This window comes from Chanos chanos, chromosome 12 (genome assembly GCF_902362185.1).
Source record: "Chanos chanos chromosome 12, fChaCha1.1, whole genome shotgun sequence".
NCBI classification, from domain to species: domain Eukaryota; kingdom Metazoa; phylum Chordata; class Actinopteri; order Gonorynchiformes; family Chanidae; genus Chanos; species Chanos chanos.
The window spans coordinates 10473097-10495592 of NC_044506.1; the positions used below are offsets into that span (position 1 = coordinate 10473097).

Below are 22496 nucleotides of genomic sequence, written 5' to 3' on the forward strand. Positions count from 1 at the left end.
GCACTTAATGAGGTTTAAGCACTGTTTCCACCTAATCTCTTTTGTGCTAACTGGATTGCTGATAGGCAGGAGGGAGTTGTGGGGTGGGGGGGGGGGGTGATGGGCTGGCAGAGGAATACAGGGCTTCTTCAGTACTGTGGCTATTATGGTTTAGCGGTCAGAAGCCCCAGGGCCATGCTGGGACACAATAAAGACTTGGGGTGGGGAGGGGTGATGGCGGTGGTCTTGCACTGGAAACCCGAGACACACACTCTGCTCATTGTGGTGGGACACTATTACGGAGGGGTGGGTGGCTGGGAGATGATCTAGCCCTTGAGCAGAAAAGGGAGTCGGGGGGGGGGGGGGGGGGGGGCGGGTTGAGGGAAGGGGGGGGGGGATGAGGGTTTAGATAGATCAAAGGGGTCCCGCAGGATGCTGCGCTGTTACAGGAAGAGTGTGAAGAGCAGGAAAGGATGGAGCGTGGAGTGGAGGGGTAAGAGGAGGAGGTGGACATGAGGGGGAAGTGAAATGGACACGGCTGCTGACACACACACTTCTTTAAGCTCCCTATTTGCTTCCAAACAAAGCCCTGATCACTTCCTTTGACACAAGTGCTTCAAGTCTCCTTCTACCCTCATCCTAAGTTGCTGGCCAAACTGAGAATTCACACTCTGACATCACGCATACACAAAAACAAACAAACAAACACACACGTGCTGGTGACTGAGGAGCTTGATGGCTTTTGTTGTACAAGCAGGAGCACACATGGTACAGACAAGCCATGTCTCACTGTCCCTCCTTTATAGCAACACAACCTTCTATCAACCAACCAAGGTCAATAAATACTCATGTCTGAGCAGTGGAATGTTGAGGCTGTCTGTGATTTTCAACACACACACACACACACACACGGAGTGTAGAAAAGAGAGACAGAGTGAGAATATGAGAGAGAGAGAGAGAGAGAGAGAGAGAGCGCGAGAGAAAAAGAGTGTCAAACTTGCTCTACCACCTTGTTTGTATGTTTAATGGTCTGTGTGACTCCCATCTCGTTAAAGGCAGTCATGATTACCTAGCCGTCGGACCATACAGAGAGGAGATTAATGGAAACAAACACACAGGCAGGCAGGCAGGCAGGCACACACACACACACACACACACACACACACACACACACATCAGCCCTCAGTCACCTCAAGGGATGCATGACAACATATCAAGTGCTGAAAGTGTTCCATCACATGCGAAAGCACACACACGGTGCACTGACGCATGGAACTCTTGTACAGAGTGACTGAGAAAAGCAAACGAGAGAGCAGTGGAAAAAAGGCGAGCATGACTAACACTAGTGAGGCATTAGAAACATACAGCTCCTCTGTCTTTGATGACACCACAGTAACCAGCTGGTGCATTTGGACAGACTTTGGCGCTGGTTGACTTTTCACACACAATTAAACGCTCAAACACAAGACGAGAAGAGAGAGAGGAAGCAGCGTCACACTCTAAAACTGGAAAAGCTTTTCCTGTTTGCCGCTCGGCTCACGGCGAGCGCTCCACTTACTCTTCAGGAAGCGGTTTCGGACCCATTTGTTCTGTTTTCGGGCATAGCGTTTGGTCGCCTGCTTGAGGGCCTCCACACCTGAGAAGACAAAGGAACGACGAGGAAAAGTATTTTTTTTTAGCTTCCTTTTCCCCCCCAATCTTATAGTGAAACAATCAAAACCATTCATCAATTTAAATGACCTATCAGCATTATAGTCAACTAACAAAAGAGTCTAAAATAAATCAAAAGACAAGGCGGGGAAAAATAAAAATCGAGAACGAGCAGAGGATGATGACAGAGAATAAATATGCGTGTGCGTACGATCCAGAGAGGTAGACGACCTAACATTTATTCAGCACAGTGACCCTGAGAATCAAAGGAGGAGAACGCTGCAGTAAACAGAACGGCAGATTCTTAACGACAGGAGGAAGCGGTAGTTTGACATCTCCATTGAAAGCCGCTTGGCCTGAGTTGCCTTCCTCTCTTCCCTTTTCTCGCCGCTTCCTACCATACCTCATATCCTTTTACTGCTGCGGCGAGGCGGGGGGGGGGGGGGGGGGGGTTGCAGGGCATGGTGTGTATTTAGGTGTGTTTGAGCAGACTGGACCTGCGTATCTTTGTTTGGAGTTTAAACACCAGAAGCAATATCCCCACCATATGCATCAAGCACGCAACCACTGCAAGCTTAAAACCGTTGTATGAAGTCGATCATAGTAAAAACATTGTACAAGTAAAATTACAGGTTTTTTTCTTTTGGTCCACTTGACAAAACAATAATCAGTACTATTTCAAACTGGCCCAGCTCAGAGCCACTCCTGCATCGGTAGCAGCAGAGCTATGGCTTTGTGCTTAGCTGCCCAGTAATTGGTTTTGACGTTGGTCCAAGTAACAGAACCATCTGACTAAAGCCAAGGTGGCTCCTTTGCCAGCAGCTGCCCCAACAGTCAGAGGCACTACGGCTCAATCAGCATGCGTTTTACAGCTGTCTTAAGGGGGGGGGGGAAGTTAAAGTCTGAGGGGCTCTACAAATGTAACGCCACAGTTTACAGTACACAGATGTAACATTAAGAGAGCCCTTCATTTAGTGTTACACGAGGGAAGGAAACAGCTGGGATTTCCTCTGTGTAAAAGTTTCAGCATTAGTCTGTTTTATTCAGTGAATGAAAACAAGTCGTTCACAGTTTAGATAACTATCGTAAGTAAAAAAGTATTCGCAACTGATATTAAATCTGTAACTGGGAGATTCGAGATATCTTTTGTGACTTATGGAGTCCCCCAAGGGTGCATACTAGGGCCTCCACTATTTTTAACATATGTGGTTTGTCCTAGTTTGAAAACTACCAATCAGTTTTACTGCTATAGAGACACACAGCTTTTCTGCACAGCTTTTCACACAGCAAACACCAGAGAGTCATCTACAGTCATGAAAACCTGATGAACTCTCTCAAGAGAATGGACGTTTCCTTTCAAGCAAAACAATAGCCACCAAATGGCCCTATTGAACAACTCCTGCTAAAAGAGTGTCAATTCTTTAAAATTCTAAAGAAGGGACAATGGGACTCAGTGAGACCAGTTAAATTTGGAATTGAGCAGATCTCACCTTTATTTTTCAACTTTTCAAGCTCCTCTGCACTGACAGTGTTCCCTGCCGTGAGGTATTCGTGAAATTCCTTAAAGCCGATAGACTGGAAGATGCCGTGCTGGTAGTCCTGGCTGTAAGACACAGAGTGGGACATAGATACATAAGGATCAATACCTCAGGATGCCTGTTTCAGACTGGTCCAGAATAAGGCAACCACCTGACTTTCATGCCAGTTCAATTCAAATCTTAAATAAGAAACGTAGTAATGACCATGTCAAAATTACGTGCATATTTTTATGAATTACAACGACAGGAAAAGGATGGTATGCATCTTCTGAAGTTAACAATGCTATAACATCTTTTTTGGTAATATGAAATATTTCAGTATGGCAGACTCATAAAATCCAGAGCATAATTCACTGCTGATCCGGACAGACACAATTCTTACTAAATGTGACAAAGATCTGGTTATTGCCCTATTATGCCTTTTTCATTCCACAGAGCCAGGACGCAGTTTATCCCCGGGAAAAGGGCAGTGCAGGGCCAAGAAGCTGACTCTGAGGCTGCCAGAGAGAAAGGGCAGCTGGGGAAAGGATGGACTGGGGCGTAGGTAAGATATTCGGTTTGCTGTGACACACCAGAGCGGCACAGACCATGGCTGTGGGGGCAAATACGATGTCTTTCTCAGTCGAGAGAGAAAGGGAGAGGAAGAGAAGATGAAAAAGAAGAGGAAAGAAGAGAGAGGCAGAGTTTGACCTCGTCACCTTGGGATCGCTCTCTGCGTAAGACAAGACGGACAGCGGAAGAGAGACAGACGCAGACAGAAAGGGGAGGAAAGGATGGCGAGCGAGGAGAGGGGAGGAAAAGACAGAGGGGGGGGGGGGGGGGGGGGAAGTGCTTGGGTGGTCGGTTTGCGTGGATGAGTATGGTGAGGCGTTGGCCGTAGCCAGAGCAGGACAACAGCTGATGTGTAGGGGGGGTGGGGGATAGGTGGGGCCGGGGTTGAGGGGTTGGGGGGGGGGGGGGTTGGGTGTTCGTCGCGACAGAACGACTGGGCAGTCAGCCATCAACGCATCAATTCCCTGCAGCCCCGCCCATCCCGGCCAGACCTCAGACTGCGCTGTGTCATCAACATCAGCACATCCCCATAGATCACAGTCAACACCGCAATGCAGCCCAACTGCCCATACTACTGCACAGGCAACCAGCAACACCAGAACCTTCTCTTCATTAACTCTAATTAACATCATTCCATAACACCACTCATTTAGATACACAAACCAACCCTATTCAAATATACAAGACAGCCCCCCAGTAAAGTGAAATTCATTTGCATTATAAAGCACATCAATGTACTGTAGTAACTTTCCATTGTTATTTGTACTTTGGTTAATGTAGGTTCTGAGTGACAAAGCATTCCAGTTAAGTTGTATGTAGTCAGGTATTTATAATCTCACAGCTAATCTGGAAAGTGACATAGCTGAAAATCATTCACTCATATGATTGGCAGCGGCACACCGTTGCAAAACACACCCATGCACAGAAAAACAAAACGTAAGAGGTGAAAGTCATATTACTTTGGGTACATGCTGTACCCAGTCATAAACTGTAAATTTTAGAGTGTCGGTTATTTTGTGCAAGAAATGCGCTGAAAACAAAAAACCCACTGAGAGGCTAAATTTTTCTCCAAATTACTTCTCGCTACCTTGAATGCCCCTACAGAACAGCACACCTTACTCATAAGTTAACGAGAGGGAATGTGTGAACGAGTCTTCAAATGTTCAGACGCTTAACTGCATGTCCCATTCCAGCACTTTCTTGTCTGGATTGGTCTGCTGTTACTTCCCAATGGCTGGCTTTGCCGTCTCACGTTCCTCTATCCACTCAAAGTTAACCAGCACTGAGCACCGACTCAAAACACAGCAGACAGTTTCATCTAAAGAACCTTTCCAGACTAAGCCTGAGGAAGACAGACTACAGGCAGAGATGAGTCTGGACTTTAGCGCTTACACAGACACGACTTTGAGGAAATACAAACATGGAAAATTATTGCTTTAAAAATACGAACGCTAAATTTGTAAGAGGTTGTTTATTTTACTTTAAGATAAACTGCGAGTATTTCTCAAATGCGTTTTGTGTGGTAGCTTGGCAGATTTGAAAAAAAAAAAAAAAAAAAAAAGTGACTTTTTAGGAAACAGCGCTGACATTCAAAAGTTCCTCGATCTTTCCTTCTTTTCCTAAACCACAAACATAGAGTTCACATCAAGTTGAGACATGCTCTGGAGATCAGACAGAGAAACAACTCCTGAAGTATTAGGGGCAAAAGGCATTAGTCTTTTTCCTGCTGGTTAAGATTTAGGAGGAGGAAAAAGGCACTTCTATGTGGTACCAAAACTATCTAAGTTAAGAAAAGAAATTAACGGTAGGAGAATTATTAGAAAATCTGGTTGTACAGTGCTTGTGGACCCCAAAACTTACCAGTTCTTATATAAGTTATATAAGCTATCTTTTTCCTTTTATGTCTCTGTAAGGTCTTGCTGTTATAACTTGAGGCTTGTAACTCTCTATTAGATGTCTCTGTTCAAGCAGATAAGTTAATGTGTGTCAAAGAACACTCTTTACAATCAGTAACGCTTTTACTGGCCTCTCACTGTGCTCGATTATTAAAGCATTATTTCACAATCCAGTCCTTAAGGTCTAAAGCACAGCACACCTTGTGTTGACTAATCAAGCTGAATCTGGAGAGTCTGAGTAAACTAAATTATGAGTTTCCCCAAAACTTAACCTTAACAACAGGAATGGCTGGGCAGTCCAGTCATGAAGAGACTCACCTATTCTCCTCGATCTTCTTTTCATTGTAGCGTTGGTGAAAATCCTTCAGCTCATCAATCAGTCCTAAAGACAGCATCTCGTCCACACGTTTGTCCAGCCTCTCATCCAGGGCTGAGTATAAAGGGTGATGGATTAAGGGGGTAATAATGGAGACATAAAAGATTCTATTGTTGTGATCAAGGCTCTTGAAAAGAGACAGTGCGACTCTGAGGGGCTTTCAGTCATGACACCGCTGAGGGTCTAAAGCAGTGTCCATGCACTGTGCCCACTTCTAACCCTGATGGACTCTAAATGCCTTACTTGAAACACATTCACATGGCCTCACTGAAGCACGTACCAAATATCCAAACTTAAATCACAGACCTCTCACTCATACACATCGTGGAAGCTTATGTTCGTGCTCTTTAATATAAAACAAGACTTATGAAGTCACGAGTCACAGCTGTGCCTGAAAAACACCTGTGCTTTTGTATGGAAGCCTCTCAACTGGTCCTTGCTTTGTTCCATTAATAGTGTGCCAAGAGTCAGGCAGGGAAAAAGAACAAATATATAGTGAGATCTACTGTAATCTATTGTAGGGCGTGTCGGTGTTGTTTTTAATGGATATAAATGGGTTGATTTCTTATGATCTGGATTTACGGCCATGTGACCCTGGCTGTACACATACGAGTATCATACCATCCATGTCAGAATGCAGCCAGAAGATGCAGGGGTCTGGGAACCGCAGAGGACCTCCAAGACCATCGCTGCCCTCCTGGCCTCTCTGCTCCTCCAAAAGCTGACTGTGGGGGACTCCCGTTTCCTGATAAATCTGGAGACTCCTAGAGGTAAACACTGATATTACCAACAAGTAAGTGTGAGACCCAAAGCAAATATGAGCTTCACATGGAGTTGAGGTGAGGTGTGGTTCGAGGTTTAACTGATAACTGTCCGCGTGCGATACGACTGCTTTTCTAGTTATTCAGGTTGGACGGCGGTTGGGTAATATCTACTTCTGCAGGCCAAAAATTTCCAAATCAGGAATTCAGAGGAGTTCAGACTCTTTTACAGCCATGCAAAGACATGAGACAATGGAAGGTTTGTTTGAACGTGAGTACAAAGTAAAATTGCAAAACCAGAGAAACGTTACACAAGATGTTACATATAAACAATTAACATGCTCTTTATCAGTTTTCGTAACAGGAGGACAGGCTGAAGAGAAGACAAAGGACTTTCGCTCTACAGCTGGGAGTTGGAAATGTGATGCATCTCAACTGCTCCCAATCAACTCAGCCAAATCCCTTCCCTAACAGAACTGGAAACCAAAAATCTAAACCTACTCTTTTCTAAAAGTAACAAGAGTAGCTGATAAGCTCAACAATAAGAGTTTTGGAGATTCTAGCAGAAAGAACAGCCTAGAAAAATCACAGAGCCATTCTCACAAAAGCAGAGCAAATTATGAATAAGGAGCAGATAAACCAGCCTGAACTACGGCGCGCAGGCAGGCATCAATTAGACCAGCGTACAGTGCCAGGCTGACGGGCCAGATAAGACGTGTTAATTAGTCCCCTGATACGGATCAAACACCAATCGGAGAGCAGAATGACGGCCTGCTGACAGGGCAGTCCTCTCCGACAGGTGGAAAGACAGATTAGGATCAACTGGTGCCAAAATTTTTACCATAACATGTACCGAAACAGCATCGCACAGATTCAAGCTTATAATAAGTACACTCATGTAAGGGTAAATCAACTGCCTACTAAGAATAGGTAGGGGGAAAAAAAAAAAAAAAAAAAAAGCAAAGCATTAAAGAATATGCGCCAACTGAGTGTTCCACAGCTGTAGGGCATTACAGTACAGTCAGTGTTAGACCTGTAAGACATAAATATGCTTTGTGTCAGAGTACTGTACCCCTCCACACAGACATGCTGCATCAGCAGAGCACGAGAGGGATGCAAATAAACATAAACCCACTGACACTACACTCAGTCACTGTATGTGGACTATAGACTTCTCTGCACTGTCTCTGTGTTTGGATAAGACTAAAGTGCAATGCTCTTTTGGACACAGTTTTAAACAGACATTGTAAATAAAAAGGATGGACAACCCCCTTTTAAGAGACAGAGAAATGGGGAAGAAATGGAGAGAAGGAAAGAGAGAGAACAGACCCTCATCTGGCTTTTTTGCTGTTTCAAGACAACTTCAGAAAGCAGGCTTAACCGTAACTATAAATACCACAGAGTAATCGGAGTATAAAATACAGTTATGAAACAGTTCATGTGTAAAGTTGTAATTCTGTCAACCTTTCAGTATTGCATGGTAATGACGTTTTGTAATAAATATGTTGTGTATAGTAACAGTACCCATGCTGAGATGACTTTATTATCTTGACTAATTCCTGTCCGGAGAGCCTGTGTGCGTGTGTTTAAGCAGAGACACTGTATCCCAGAGGATGAAAAATCGTACGCTGCGCTGCGTAATGAACGGTGGCACCGGCGAGGGCAGGGCGGTAAAACAAAAGGGTACCTTGCAATCTTCCGCGCGTCGTGAGGATGTAACATGGCGGCCATGTCAGGATCCACTTGCGTCAGTCGCCGGTGGAGCTCAGGTCCCCCGAGTTTCTCCAGCTCAGCCTTGGAGTCAGGAGAACTGCTCCTCTCTCGCTCTCCTGCGTTCTCCTGCTACAGCACACACACAAAACCAAAGGTCCACCACTCATCCCAAAACGAAGGCCGTGTGGCTAGGTACCGAGAACTTGTTTTAGATGCGTGACGAACAGCAGAGGAAAATGAGTTCATTCATTTCGGTCAGCTCTTAACAGCCTTTTTCAAAACTCCATCAAATTCAAGAGAGATGAGTCAGTTTGTTCATTTGCTTCACTAATGAATAGGCTTTTTCTAAAGAGGGTGTTAGTCACATAAACAGAGTCGTATTTACCCCAGTGTCCACAAGCACCTTCCACAAAAGGGACTCAATGTAGTAGTTGGTGCCTCCGACAATGATGGGTAGTCGTTCACGGTGATGCATGTCTTCAATGTGTTGTATTAAGGATCAGACAAAAGAGTTTTGTTTTGTTTTTTTTCCCCAAAATGCAAAAAGCCTTGCATTACCTTAAGAGAACCAGTCAAACAAAATATTACAATACGGGAGGAGAAAATAGCAGATGCAATAAAACCAATTTATTTTCTCCATATTTTAATGCAGGCTTTATGTGCCATCAATTCTTTTCATGGAAATGAAAGATTGTAATGACCATTAAATGACCACCATTAAGACAGGCAACAGAAATGGTGTTCAACTCATCTTCACATATCTATAACTGAAACTGTCTGCACTGGGTAAGTGAATGAATCCATCATTACCACAAAAGTCTAACATCAGTATGCAGGCTGTGTGTGTGTGTGTGTGAGTGTGAGAGAGAGCAAGAGACAGAGAGACGGAAATCAACCTGATAGCCCTTGATGGTTCTGTGCTAAGAATTACATCTGTCCAACCCAGAACAACTGTGGAGATTATCATAGAGAGCATCAGCGCCCCTCCCTGCCCACCTCCCTGGAGTAATTAGATAACTGCTCTGACAAGACTCATCAGTGCCTACCCACTTCCTCTCCACCCCCACCCATCCCTCTCCCTCCCCGTCTCTCTCTCTCTCTCTCTCTCACACACACACACACACACACACACACACCACAAGCACAACGTCCGTCCCCACCCTGCGTCACTTCGTCCTCTCTAGGGAGAGAGGTGCAGAAAACGGAAAAGAGGGGGACAGAAAGACAGAGAGATAAAGGCGAAAAAAAAAGAAAGTAAAGACAGATAAAGTGAGAGAGAGAAAGAGAGAGAGAGAGAGAGAGAGAGAGAGAGAAAAACGAGGTGGAAGACAGAAGCGAAGGGCAGTGGAGAGATGGCACTGGAGATAAAGAAAAAGGAGAAAAGAAAAGAGGTAGCAGAAGATGATGCTAAATCTCTCCGTGAACGGAGACGTCAGCCGTAAATCGCCCTGTTACCGTAAACGTCCACTCTCTTTCGCTACGGACTGTTCCTGGAACTCAGCTCATATCTGAGGGAGGGCATCATCACTGTTCTGCTCCATTTGCTAGAGCTGGTGAACCCCCCTGCACTCTAGAGTGCGTTACACCTGCGAGGCCAGACTATACAAGTGTACAATATGAACCTGCCAGTGCAGCTCTTCGCCAAACCTCCTGTATCAGACAGAGCAGGCCCCGCCCTGCTATCACGCTGAGCGCCTCCAAAATCTATTAATATCCTCTCCAGCGATCAGCTCTCATCTCCAGCATCTGCAGGAGGAGGCAGGGAAAACGAGGACACTCAGCAACAGCTCTGGACACACAAACGCGCGCGCACACACACACACACACACACGGACGCAAGTCTAGTCCTGTCCCAAAAATTTAGAGCAAACATGGCAAAAGCTTTTCAAAGAGGTGCATCCACAACCCACACAGAGATGTCAGCATTTCTCATTTGAAATGAGCACGGAATCTTCTTAAGACAAAAGCAAAGGGGAAACCAAAGCATTTTGATCCGAAACCTTTTGAGGGTAAAGAAATAGTTTTCCTTATAGTGAATGCGGTTAAAGGTAAGGATTATGTGTACATGAAAGGTAGAACTAACAACGTTAATTATTCACACTCACAGCGGGTTAGGAGAGTGTGAGAGTGAGACTACTTACAACCCTTTAAAACATACATGCAATATTGACGAAAGGACATGGACACAGCCTTCTGGGTGGTTTTTAAAATTAAATGTTTAGAGTAAACAGTATGGTTTGGGGGGGAACATCAGTTACTCACAACCCAAAACACAGGGGATGCGTGAAAGGCAAGAACACAAAGAGCAGGCTTACATAATTTCATTAAACTTCGAAGACTCTAAAGTTTCACTCTCTTCTGTAATGAGAGAAAAGAAGAGAAAAAAGGATATGAGGGACAAAGCTTTGTTCCTGAAGTCCACCACAGTGTAACTGCTCACCAGAGGATCCACAAAGCTGATCATGTGATGTCGACATTGTGCTTGCTCCTCCTCCGTCACCTTATTGGTGATGATATCCAGTCCTTTGTACACCTGTGGGGCGAGACAACCAATCAGCGACCGGACGGAAAGGATACAGAAACCTTTATGGAAAGGTAAATTCAGGTCAATGTAATTGAGCCTCTGGTGCATGTAAGAGAAAAGTGTATTATTCTCAACGACATCTCTGCAGAGGTTTCTCGATCTACCTGCTCTGCAGAATTATCGACAACGCAAACAACCACGAAATGTAGCCTGACTGATAATGGTTCTCCATAAAAATAAAAAAAAACCTGGGGCAATTTATCGAGCGAGATGACATACGAGCTCAAATGGGTCGTCCACCCAACTGAACCCAGCCCACGGCGTGGCGACCAGACCGCGGCGGGTACCCCGGACTCGGTATGTGGCGTTTGAGTGTTAACGGCCAGAATCGGGGCCTCTGTCGGGTCCCATGCCCATCTGAGGAATGTCACGGTATGTTAGAGAGGCCTCCACTCTTCTCGGTGTGAAAGAGGGAGTTTTTTTCAACTGGGTTAACACACCACCAGGTTGCGTGCCCGTTTCGGTAGGCAAAAACCATCCGCGTTTAAATTATTAATATCCCTACCCTCCTTCTCTCTCTCTCTCTCTCTGCAGGACATCCGTGTCAGTCAAAAAAAAAAAAAAAAAAAGAAAAAAAAGAAAAAAAAAAAGAGCAGGATCAGCACTAAAATAGAGAGGTGATCAAAAGCCTGACTTTCTCCTCTATTCCTGTCATTAAGCACTGTTCAGTTAAACGCAATTAAAAAGCCAAAGCCTAATCGATAGCTCCTGACAGCAAGCTACATCAGTCCATGTTCGGATGTGCTGTCCACCGGAAAAAAAGCAAGGCTTTGCTGTTTTATTTGTAAGAGACGTGAGAACCTGGAAGCAATAGCTCGACTTTGTTACGTCAGTGATATAAACCCTCAGCCACAAACAGTTCCTTTTTTTTTTTTTATATATCTTGAAAAATAAACCCCCTCCCAAAAAAAAAAAATGGTGCCAGCCCAATAATCTGGCGTTTATTTTGTTAAACCCTCTCCTCCATCCTGGAAAGGCCAAAAACTGAACTCGAAAACCACATAAAATTCACATAAAGATAATAAAACCGTTAACTATAAAGCTATTAAATTTTAATTATCTAATAAACGCTGTGGTGACGTCAATAAACAATTTAAAGTAGGAATTCAACAAAATGACAGATGCTCTATTCGTCTGCAGACAAAAAGGGGACAAAGAGACAGAGAGAGCAAATCACAGGCTAAAAAAAAAAAAAATCGATAAATCTGCCTCCGTGTCCGCATTTCCATTTCTCGCTGGGAACGGAGCAGCGTGCGGGGTTTGCTTCCTGTCTGGTCAAATCATCGCTCACAAGTTCAGGGCTACTGTTCAATGTGGCCCATCATCATCTGGGGGAGAACACGTCGAGAGTCACGTCGGAAGTCTCCTCCGAACCTCCGTAATCGGACACGGTCGACCAGAGCGGAGCAGCAAAGGTCAACGATTGCGAGCTCATAATAGATGCCTCTTTTTTTTTTTTGGTCATTTCAGCTCAACAGATACTTTGGGGTTTTGGTTACATGACCATAAAAAAAAAAAATCAATGCCGTTTCATGGCTCTGACTTCGGTGGCAGAACGTGAACACGTGAAATGAGGCGACGGCGTGCTGAGAGACGCGCAGTTGAACTCAGGAACAAGGGCATAGCATGCTAATCTCCAGTGATCTGAGGTGACAGAGAGAATGAGACCAAGCGCTTGAGTGTGGCAAGGCTTGGGCTGCGTCTGCGTGTGTGTGTGTGTGTGACAATGTAGAGATGACACATCCAAACCATCACCCAGACTATGTTGACAGGCCAGAAGGGAATAATATTTAAGTTTGACACTGGAGACAGACAACGTACTGTGACACTTGAGCCAGTCTCTGCCTCAGAGGGAGAGGAATGGACGGATGTGCGGCCTCCCCCCCGGTGACAATAAGGAGTGCCCCCCCCCCCCCCCCCCCCCCCCCCCCCCTTTTACCTAAATTTGGTGGCAACAGAACAGCCAATCAGAAAGGCATCTCAAAATGTGAGAGTGAATGTGTCAATGAGAGAATGCCCAGTCTGACAACTAACTATGAATGAGAGAGAATGAGAGAGAGGGGGAGAGAGAGAGAGAGAGAGAGAGAGGCAGAGCAGAGATTACCAGTGTGTGTGTGTGTGTGTGTGTGTTGTTCTCTGGGCAGACAGACAGATAAGAGTTGTTCTGTGAATACTTTCCCTGGTCATGTGGCTCTTCTTTGAGGCCACGCTCCTCAAGTGCAGTCTGCATTAACGGGTTTTGTTCTCCACGCGCGCCCCCCCCCCCACTCCTCCCTTCTCCCCATTCAGAAGAGTCTGTACCAGCTTCTCCCCTTCCCTCCTCTCACACAACTGCCGCTCCCTCACTTTTTTTTTTTTGAACTAAGATTTCCATTCATTTGTTCAGTCCCTTTCATCCGAACGCTCTCCGTCTCCCCACCTGCTCCCTCGTTCATCTTCTGTCTCCTTCTTCTCCTCCATTCTTTTTTTCTCCTGCTCTTTCTTTGGCTCCAGCTCCTTCTACTCTTACTCAAAGTTGTCCCCACCCCCTTTCTTATCCCCCACTCTTCACTTCCTACCACTCGTTCTGTTCTTTTCGGATCCCTCTCCTCTTCGACAGCGCGCGTGAGGCGTTTCGGTCAACGTCTTGTGTTTTCCTTCTCTCTTGGCAACAAGAGCTCAAGCTGTTAATGCTTGATCTCCTCCATCATTTGTCACCTTTGAATTACATGCAGCACATCCCAAGCAGCTTCACACCTCTCACTGTGTGTGTGTGTGTGTGTGTGTGTGTGTGTGTGAGAAAGTGTGTGTGTGTGAGAGAGAGAGAGAGAATATGCACCAGTGCAGCTCGGAATCTAATTGAAACTCTTTATTAATGAGGACAAGTCGTCCTCTGAGAGGGGATGGGGAAAGAGAGAGAGAGAGAGAGAGAGAGAGAGCGAGCATGAGCGAGTGAAAGAGAGGGAGCAGAGAACTAAAATGACCAATGGGTTTCATCTGTGTTTTCTTCAAAACAAATGACAGATTTTCATACCAATAGAAAGAGAATAATGTTATGTTAAAATGTTCAATTCCCCTCCCTTGCGTAGTTCTTTTATAGCTGAACCGAAGCAAAGCGTGAGAATTCATGCGTGGCTCACCATGCGTGCTATTACCCCAAACAAAAAGAAAGGGTGTGGGGAGAGAGGGAGGGACACAAAAGAGAGCAAGTCTGTGTGTTTAGAGAGCACGGCTTCGAAAAGCAGGACCTGCTCTCCCTATTTGAATATGTGTTTTGTGACAGAGAGAAGAGAGGAGAAGAAGAGAAGAGGAGAGGAGAGAAGAGAAGAGAAGAGGAGAGAAGAGGGAAAGGGGGAAGCTGGGCTGACCAAGGCTGCCCCCACCACTTTGTCTCCCCACACCCAGACAAGCCCCCAGACAATGGTTTCTGTGTCGGGCTACCATAGCCTGCCCACCCGCCTGCCTTCACTGATCTCCACTGTACCTCAGGCCATGCACGAGACAGCTGCTCCCCACACCCAACAGACAGCACACCAGAGGGAGGGGCAGAGAGAGAGAGAGAGAGAGAGAGAGAGACAGAGAGAGAGAAGGATGAAAATGGTAAGAGAAGGGAAAGAAAGGGCCAATAAAGGAACAGGAGAAGAACCAGACTGAGAGAGGATGAGAAAGACGTGAGGATGGAAAAACTGAGGCGTTGAACGATGACTAGGAGAACAAAAGGGAAAAAAGAAAAAGAATGGTCTAAAATTAAGAAACAAGGGGGGGAAAAAGGAAATGGACAAGGAGAACGGGGGGGGGCATGGCTGAGAGGAAACAGGAAAGAGATGGGAAAAAGAGTAGGGGGAGAGAGAAAAGGGGAGGGGGCGAAAGGAAGAGACATGAGACGTCCTCAATATGACCTTCTGTGTGTAGCAAACCCAGAGGCACGAAGCTTTTTTTTTTTTTTTCCTTTCTTTTTTTTTTTTTTTTTTAATGGGACTCCGATCACTCTAACTCCCAAGACACACCAGAGCACCTCTGCAACTGTACAGCCAGCCAGCCATCCAGCCATCCATCCATCCATCCATCCACCTCTCTGTCCATTTCCGATGGGAATGGCCCAGTGAGTCCAGAATAATAAATCATTCAGGATGCCCCCCCCCCCTCCCCCAAACTGCTCTTCCATTCCATTCATCGTTATGCAAGCATGCCTTTGTTGCCTGAACCACAGCACACACCACACACCACCCCACCCACACCTCACCCATTTCTGCAACTCCTTTTAAGGCTTTCCTTAGAAAGCTAGGAACACTGGAGGACCCCAGGAATACAAGGAGCGCAACAGTATGGAAAACAGCCCAATGGACAGAATTAGATCTGGTACCCTTCACCATACGACCTTCACGCTATTGTATCGGTGAGTATATGAGTATGTTCTTTATTTAGCAATGAGTCTTTCTACTGCAGTCCGGGCATCTTACTGATGTGGGGGTGAGAGGGTGTGGTTTAAGGCTTCAGTGTTGATCCAAGATCTGTTTTAACTCACTGGAATCATACACTGAAACCCTAATTAAAGATGAGAAACCACTAATTCTGAACTCTAGAATTGACATGCAAATAAAATAATCTCATCTCAATGAATAGGACCAGAACCGTTGAGACCACACAGGCATGAAGCCTGTGACAACACGAACAAGAACTGAAAATTTGTCCAAAGAGAAGAGCAGAAAATTCACCTTCAGCCGTTACATATTTACGGCTTGACATTACCTTCCAGGGACTGGTCTATGGGAATTACCAGAGAAAATCTTTATCTGGGCTTTGATCGTGCTCTGGTACAGACACAGACGTCACACCAGGCATGTGCGCTGACGCCAGTCACACAGCACCAGACAGACAGACACAATTGAATTTTCTCCCCCTCTCCAACATTAATAGAACTCAACTGCTTAAGAGTACACAGGGCTAACGGTGGAAAAGAAAATAGCATCAAACGTTTGATCCAATGTAGAAAAAACTGTCAGCCCCTTGTCAGATTATGCTAATAATCATAAAAATGAGAGCCGATGCTGTACTAACTGTATGATTCTTGATTAAGAGCTTCTGACATTGATAAGTATGAGGAAAAAGGGAGGTTCAGTATTGAGTTACAGATTAAAGATGTTCTTCACATAAACTCTGAGAAGGTTGATGATAATTTTGAGTCTAGCGTAAGAGTTAAACACAGTTGGTCCGAAAACAAGGCCAAGACTAACCCTCTGATGAAAGTCAGGGAAATATTGGCCAAGCTTTGCTAACAGGAGAATTTTGAAAAGACACTGAGGTGCGGTGGAGATTTGCGATACAAGTGAAAAGAGGTTTGTAATGGTAACTGGATGGAACAGCACAAGACCCCAGAAGCCCCCAGAAGGTTTCACAAGCTCCACTCTCAAAGCTCCTCTTGAAAAGCTTCACACTATTAATCTGGAGCAGTGACAGAGGTGAGAGAGCTCTTAGAGAGAGAGAGAGAGAGAGAGAGAGAGAGAGAGAGAGAATGAATTCAAGTGCGGTATGTTATCTGGTAAGAGTGCTGTGAAAATGAGCAAAACCCTCAGATATCCTTTAGAGGACTACGTCCAACAGAGTATTCAAATCAGGCTAATAAATGATTCTCTTTGAATTAGCATTATCTTCAGCTCGTGTACGCATATTATATTTCTGGCCTCCCCGTTTGTCAGGCAGACCACATGGGCACAGTTTCATTTTAACACCGAGAAAGACCGCCACAAATCATATTAATGACACAGATGGGATCGAGAAAAACTTCTTAAATTAAATACCGTCATTTCTCCTGCATTAAGGTTTATGAATATGACTCAACTCTGAAGTTGACTGGCTAGATAAGGAGAGTCTTACTTTGAGTTGACTGTGTGCAAATTTAACGCGGTCGTTACGGCTTCACAGTGATGTCCACATAATCTCCACGCAAATTGACTCAATTTTTCCAAGCACTCAACAGTTTAAGATGAGGAACTAAGTGCTAGGCAATAAAAAAAATGACTGTAGGTTACATGGATTGGCTACCCAGCCAGAGTGAGAGAGTGAGAGAGGAAAAAGAGTGAGAGAAAGTGTAAACCCAGAGAAAAAGCATCTTCCCTCTCCGTGTGATCAGGGTCAGAGATACACACAGGTCGTGACCACAGCTACTCTGAAATTTTATCCTCTCGTATAAAACTGAGATGATTTTAATTACGTTAAGCAGGCAGAGGTGGAAACCATCAAAAAAGAATCGATGAATATAAACTCATAAAAGTAAACACATCACACGTGTCTACAACCAAGGAAAACAAGTCGAATGTACGTTAGTTTCTTTTAATGACATTAAAACAGCATAATTCAAAATTATGCGTGTTTGTACAGGAGTATTTATTTATGAACATAACAGACCACTGTTAGCACAGGCTAAACACAGACATAGCCAGGCCCATAACTGGGAGGCTTGCTGACATGTTTCACTGGCAACAATGTTTAGACTCTGTTCCGTCTGTGCTGTGGGGTCAGCAGTTGTCCTAATTTTTCTTTTTGGGTTTTTTTTTTGTTTTTTTTAACTCATTCAAAGTTGACACCAGCAACAAGTCATTAAAACTGGCCATGCATCAGTAAACCTCCACAAATAGTCACACCGTCTCACAAAAAGGCCTTAAAAAAAGAAAAAAAAAAAAAAAACCTTTGTGAGTTAAAGTCATCCAGTCTTTCTCTGTTGCGAATGACCCATTAAATTGGCCCTTGGGACCTCCAGGACCCCATGTGAAAACAGGGATATGTGCACCATCCAAAATCTCTCCCTCCTCTCTCTGGACCGGGTCCTGAAAAGTTACAAACCGCCCACTCTCCGGAGTTCCCATGCCCCCCACCCCCACACCCCAAACATCCTTTGAACTCTAACCTCTGACCCCTGGTGACATGACCTACTCTAATGGCTAGTTCATGAGAGCCAGCCTGTCCAATCTGTGATTATAAAAATGCTCTAATTTAACAGTTCCACAGTCACAACTAGTCACTCCACCAATCACTATGTTTCTTTTGCTCCGCGTTTATACAGTGCCTGCATTCAAAATGTAAATAATGTCTTCTGCAAGCTGCGCAACGCATGAATACCAGAGACAACCAATGGGGATTTCCAAATACAATGCTTAGTGTGGGAACCAATTCATCATGACAATAGTGCCCTCCCTAAGGCGTCCCTGCCATAGAGAATGCAACAATTGCCCAACACAAATCCGGCTCCCTTTTCCATAAACATACTCACACTTTCCTCTTCAACAAATGCACATTTAAGTGCATATACCACACACAGAGTGCATGAGTGAGTAAGTGAGTGAGTAACTGACTGACACGCACTAACTCTCTGTCTCTCATATACACAAGCACAAGAGCTCGCTGCTCTGTCTGACAGAAGACGGTTGTTCTGTGGAAAACCGTGGACAGGGACCCTATTAGCGTGACCTCGTTAACTCCACCAGGTGACAGCCACAGAGAAAACCTCAAAGGTGTAACAGATTTTCAGGGTCGCTGAATGACAGAACGTGTTACTGTAGTGTGGGGAGGAAGACAGCATAAAAGGTTACATATTTCATAATCCAAATGTCAGACACAATGTATTATACCATACAGATTTAAAGAGGAGGGAAAAGGGACAGAAGATGATTAACAACTGCAAGTGCTGCACGGTATTTATAACTGTTCAAAATATCAAAGCAGTTATAATTACATTTAGTGATAATTATAATAATAATAGAAACAAACAGACAGCGATATGTCAGTTGGTCTAACACAACAACTATGTCACTGCCTTAAATATCAATTTAAGGTTCCAAACAATAATATGTCATTCAGTTCACTGAAAGAATTCCACTTGGTATGTTTTTCCATCATTTCAAAAATCAATCTATAACAGGCTAATTTAGATGTACTATGTTTTGGTATGAAGTATACACAGATATTTAAAAAAAAAACAACTGCCAACCCCTACACTCAACCAGTTCCCATAGACTTCTGATGTTAAGTCACTATTAATTTCACGTAGGGAACAACTACATGCCAAAATAAAAGCAACACCAACATACAACATACTGGTAGCGTATTTGACCAAAACAAGCCAGTAGAACAGCTTCCGTGAGTCTTAGTACAAGATTCCATTAGTAGAACTGTGCTGGAGGAATGGAACACTGGTGGTCCATGAGAAATTCCATAAGTTGGTGTTTTGCTGACGGTGGTGAAAAAACGCTGTCTCAAGCAGCACTCCAGACTTCCACAGAAGTGTTTGTGCGGGTTGACGTCTTGTGACTGAGCCAGCCAAAGCCTATGGACTATGTCATCTCCACGCCCACCAGTTTATTTAACAACCACCTGTGCCTTGTGTATGGGCACACTGTTATCACAGTTATCAGAATAGAAATGTTTACATGAAAGTTTGCTTAGGTGAAACTAAACCATGAAAAACAGGGTCACTCTTTCGGAGAGCTTCAGGGACCCTTCACCATGAGAAGCAGGCATTTGGGTTTGCAGGCCTCTAAACCATGAAAACAGGGTCACTCTTTCAGAGAGCTTCAGGAACCCTTCACCATGAGAAGCAGGCATTTGGGTTTGCAGGCCTCTCTGTGTCATGCGCTATGCATTTGTTTGCTCGTCGAGAAGGCAGTAAAGGACGACTCCTTTGATGACATGCCTTTTGTTTATTTGTTTGTTTGTTTATTGTACACCGTTCATGCATCAATTTACTCATAAACTTCCTTTTTCTTATCTGTGATGGAGTTTATTTACTGTAACATAATCAAATTCTCTCTCTCTGCAAACATTATTCTCAGGGCTACTCCTGAAAGAGGTTGTTCCTGCGTTGCACTGATATTTTCTGCTATGTTATTCACAACAGCATCTCAAACTACTGCACTGCCGCCACGGCTGAGGAGAATGTGCTTTTGACCTCAGCGGACCAAAGCCGACCAGACCTCTCCTTCAGTTTTCCATACCAGTATGGTCCCTGTTCTTTGTGAAACAACAGCAGGTTAAGCACTCTTCATTTCTTAAGCCTCTGATAATCATAAGTGAACGTCAATGAGACCTCTTCCTTTACTGTCCATAACAATAAATGCCACAGCCTGCTTAGAATTTTTAAACATGACTCTTAGAATGGTGGGAGGTTAACTGTTTAAATAACTCTGGAAGCACACCTGTATGAAGCTATCAGCTTTAGGTATTCACAGTATCCCTTGTTCATCCACATTGTTCCTTTGCTTAGGAAGTTATTTACATATATCTTATTGAGCTGTGTGCCCTAGTGCTGGCCAGGCCTGATAATACCAGCCTGGTTGAGTGCTCTGACTCCAGCCCCCTGAGGCTACTGGACTGCTATATGCTGCAAAATGACAATTCTTTAAGACAATGACAATTCCTCTAATCAGTAACACAGCAAGACTGGCATGAGGGCAATGTCCTGCACTGCATTACAGTTAAACTTTTACTGGTAGTACTTCTCACACACGCTGTTCGATATTCCTGCCTTTCAGTCACCCTCTTTCAACTTCTAACATACTAAAATGTGCTCAAAAACTATTTGTTGCAAAAGAAAAATGATTAAAAGCTACAAAAAAAACCCACGAATGATTCTAGCAGGTTGTAGCCTGGCATGGCGGAATGGTGATAAATGGTACAATTTGCGGTTCTGCTAGAGTAAAGCTATAGCGATGACAATACGTCTTCGCATGGGTATATCTGCAACACCCTTTCCCCCGGTAACATAATGCAGATGGCATACATGATGGAATGTCCACGTGCCTAAATCACTTCATCTCCGGATAACCTGATTTTTTATTCTGATGTTTCGATCAAAAGGGAGAGAGACTACTCCATTACGAAAAATCCTGTCATGCTAGCATCACGGAGGGTTGACGGAGTGAAAGGTGGTACTGTGTTTGAGGGTTATTATCTATTTAAATATGCACTGATTAACATTACGCGCTGGGCTTGATATCCGAGTGCCAGTTACGAAACAAGACATTTTGGAAACACCATCAAAAATGGCGACGGGCAAGATGGTGGTCCGTGATAATCTGTCAGTAAGGACAAATGCAGTTCTATAACCACGATCACAAATGAAAGGCAATTAAAGAGACTTTGCCTTTTAACTAACCAATAAAGTACTTGGATTTCACTGTGAGAACAATTATTTCAGAATACTTAAGCTAGCTGAGGTGCAAGTCGGTTCACTAGCTTTTTCTAAGATATGATTAGATAAGCGAGAGAAATTTAGAACCCATTTATTTTCGAAATTTGGAGTTATGTATTTGCTGTAAACTATGGCTGAAACAAATAAAAGAACTGTTTGACACTTAATCCCAAAGTAACTAAACCCCTATGTATGCTATGGCCTTTCACGTGCTCTCCTTAGTTGCTGCGTTCATGCAGCGATTTAATGTTTCTTACCTGCATGGAATCGGCGCTTATTATTTCACCTTTCAGTCTTTTACCAATCTCGATGGCTAGTTTCGACTTCCCAGTACCAGTAGCCCCTAAAATCACGACTATAGAAGGTGCGATTCCTTTTCTCAATGCACGCTGCACGCCTAGAGTGGTGGCCGCCATGATGACAACCTTGCAGGTTTCTGAACCGCTCTGAGCATGCGGAGTCAGAGCGGAGGAGAGGCGGGTTCTGTAACTTAGCAACGTCTTGCTGTTCCCATAGTAACAAAAACCATGTCTGGTTAGTTAGATACACAGTGAATTTTTCCAATAAATAAACATTGAAAAAATATTATAGATGATGAACTACATTTCAGACACTGTTTAGAAAGCAAAATTGTGTGAGACTAAGAAGTTAAATCCATATACTTTCAAAGAATATGTATTGAGGTGATGAATATTTCTCACACAGAGCAGTTAATTTTATGAAGCAGACATGTAACCTCGCTCTTATGTGATTTGGTTTATGACGTTAAAATCTAACATGCTCTACTGCATGGGTCTTGTATCTTGGTAACTAGCTTTGGGGTGAGATCGTTTATTTTTATACTATGTTCTGTTGCTAACTTTTAAAACGATATGACCTCCCGGAAGACATAGGTTTGAAAAATTCGGTTTCCGTCGCTATGGAAACTGAATGATCTACGCCACGGAAAAAGGAGATGCCAGTTGCCATGGCGAGGGGACATGTCTCCGTGGAGACAGCCAATGTATGAAAAGCAATTCATGAGAGTTCACACTCACTCATACAGGTGTGATGAAATAAAATACTTGCATACCAAAAATAGCCAATCCTGTACCCCAGCACACCAAAAAGGGATAATATTCATGTGTTCTCAACTAGAGGGAGGCATAAAACCGCACGGCTTTAGATATAGCAAGTCTCTACTCCCATTTTGGATGAAGATGTTTTATTAATATCTTGTCTCCCATCACTTTAGAGCAAGCAAGTAAGAAATGGTGCTCTCTTTCCATGAGCAAAATGAATAATTG

At 44.1% G+C, this 22496-nt stretch overlaps 1 protein-coding gene across 1 annotated transcript in view; it reads right to left on the reverse strand.

The window, feature by feature from the left end:
* Positions 1–21626, reverse strand: part of trit1 (tRNA isopentenyltransferase 1) — a 29229-nt gene extending 7603 nt beyond the window's left edge. Inside the window, exons 1-8 of the mRNA XM_030789098.1 lie at positions 21468–21626; positions 10857–10997; positions 8850–8948; positions 8439–8593; positions 6612–6754; positions 5933–6044; positions 3120–3232; positions 1538–1615 (exon numbers count right to left, since the gene is read on the reverse strand). Coding sequence (XP_030644958.1) covers positions 1538–1615; positions 3120–3232; positions 5933–6044; positions 6612–6754; positions 8439–8593; positions 8850–8948; positions 10857–10997; positions 21468–21626 — 1000 coding nt within the window. The remainder of the gene's footprint in view (positions 1–1537; positions 1616–3119; positions 3233–5932; positions 6045–6611; positions 6755–8438; positions 8594–8849; positions 8949–10856; positions 10998–21467) is intronic.
* Positions 21627–22496: the final 870 nt, after the last annotated feature.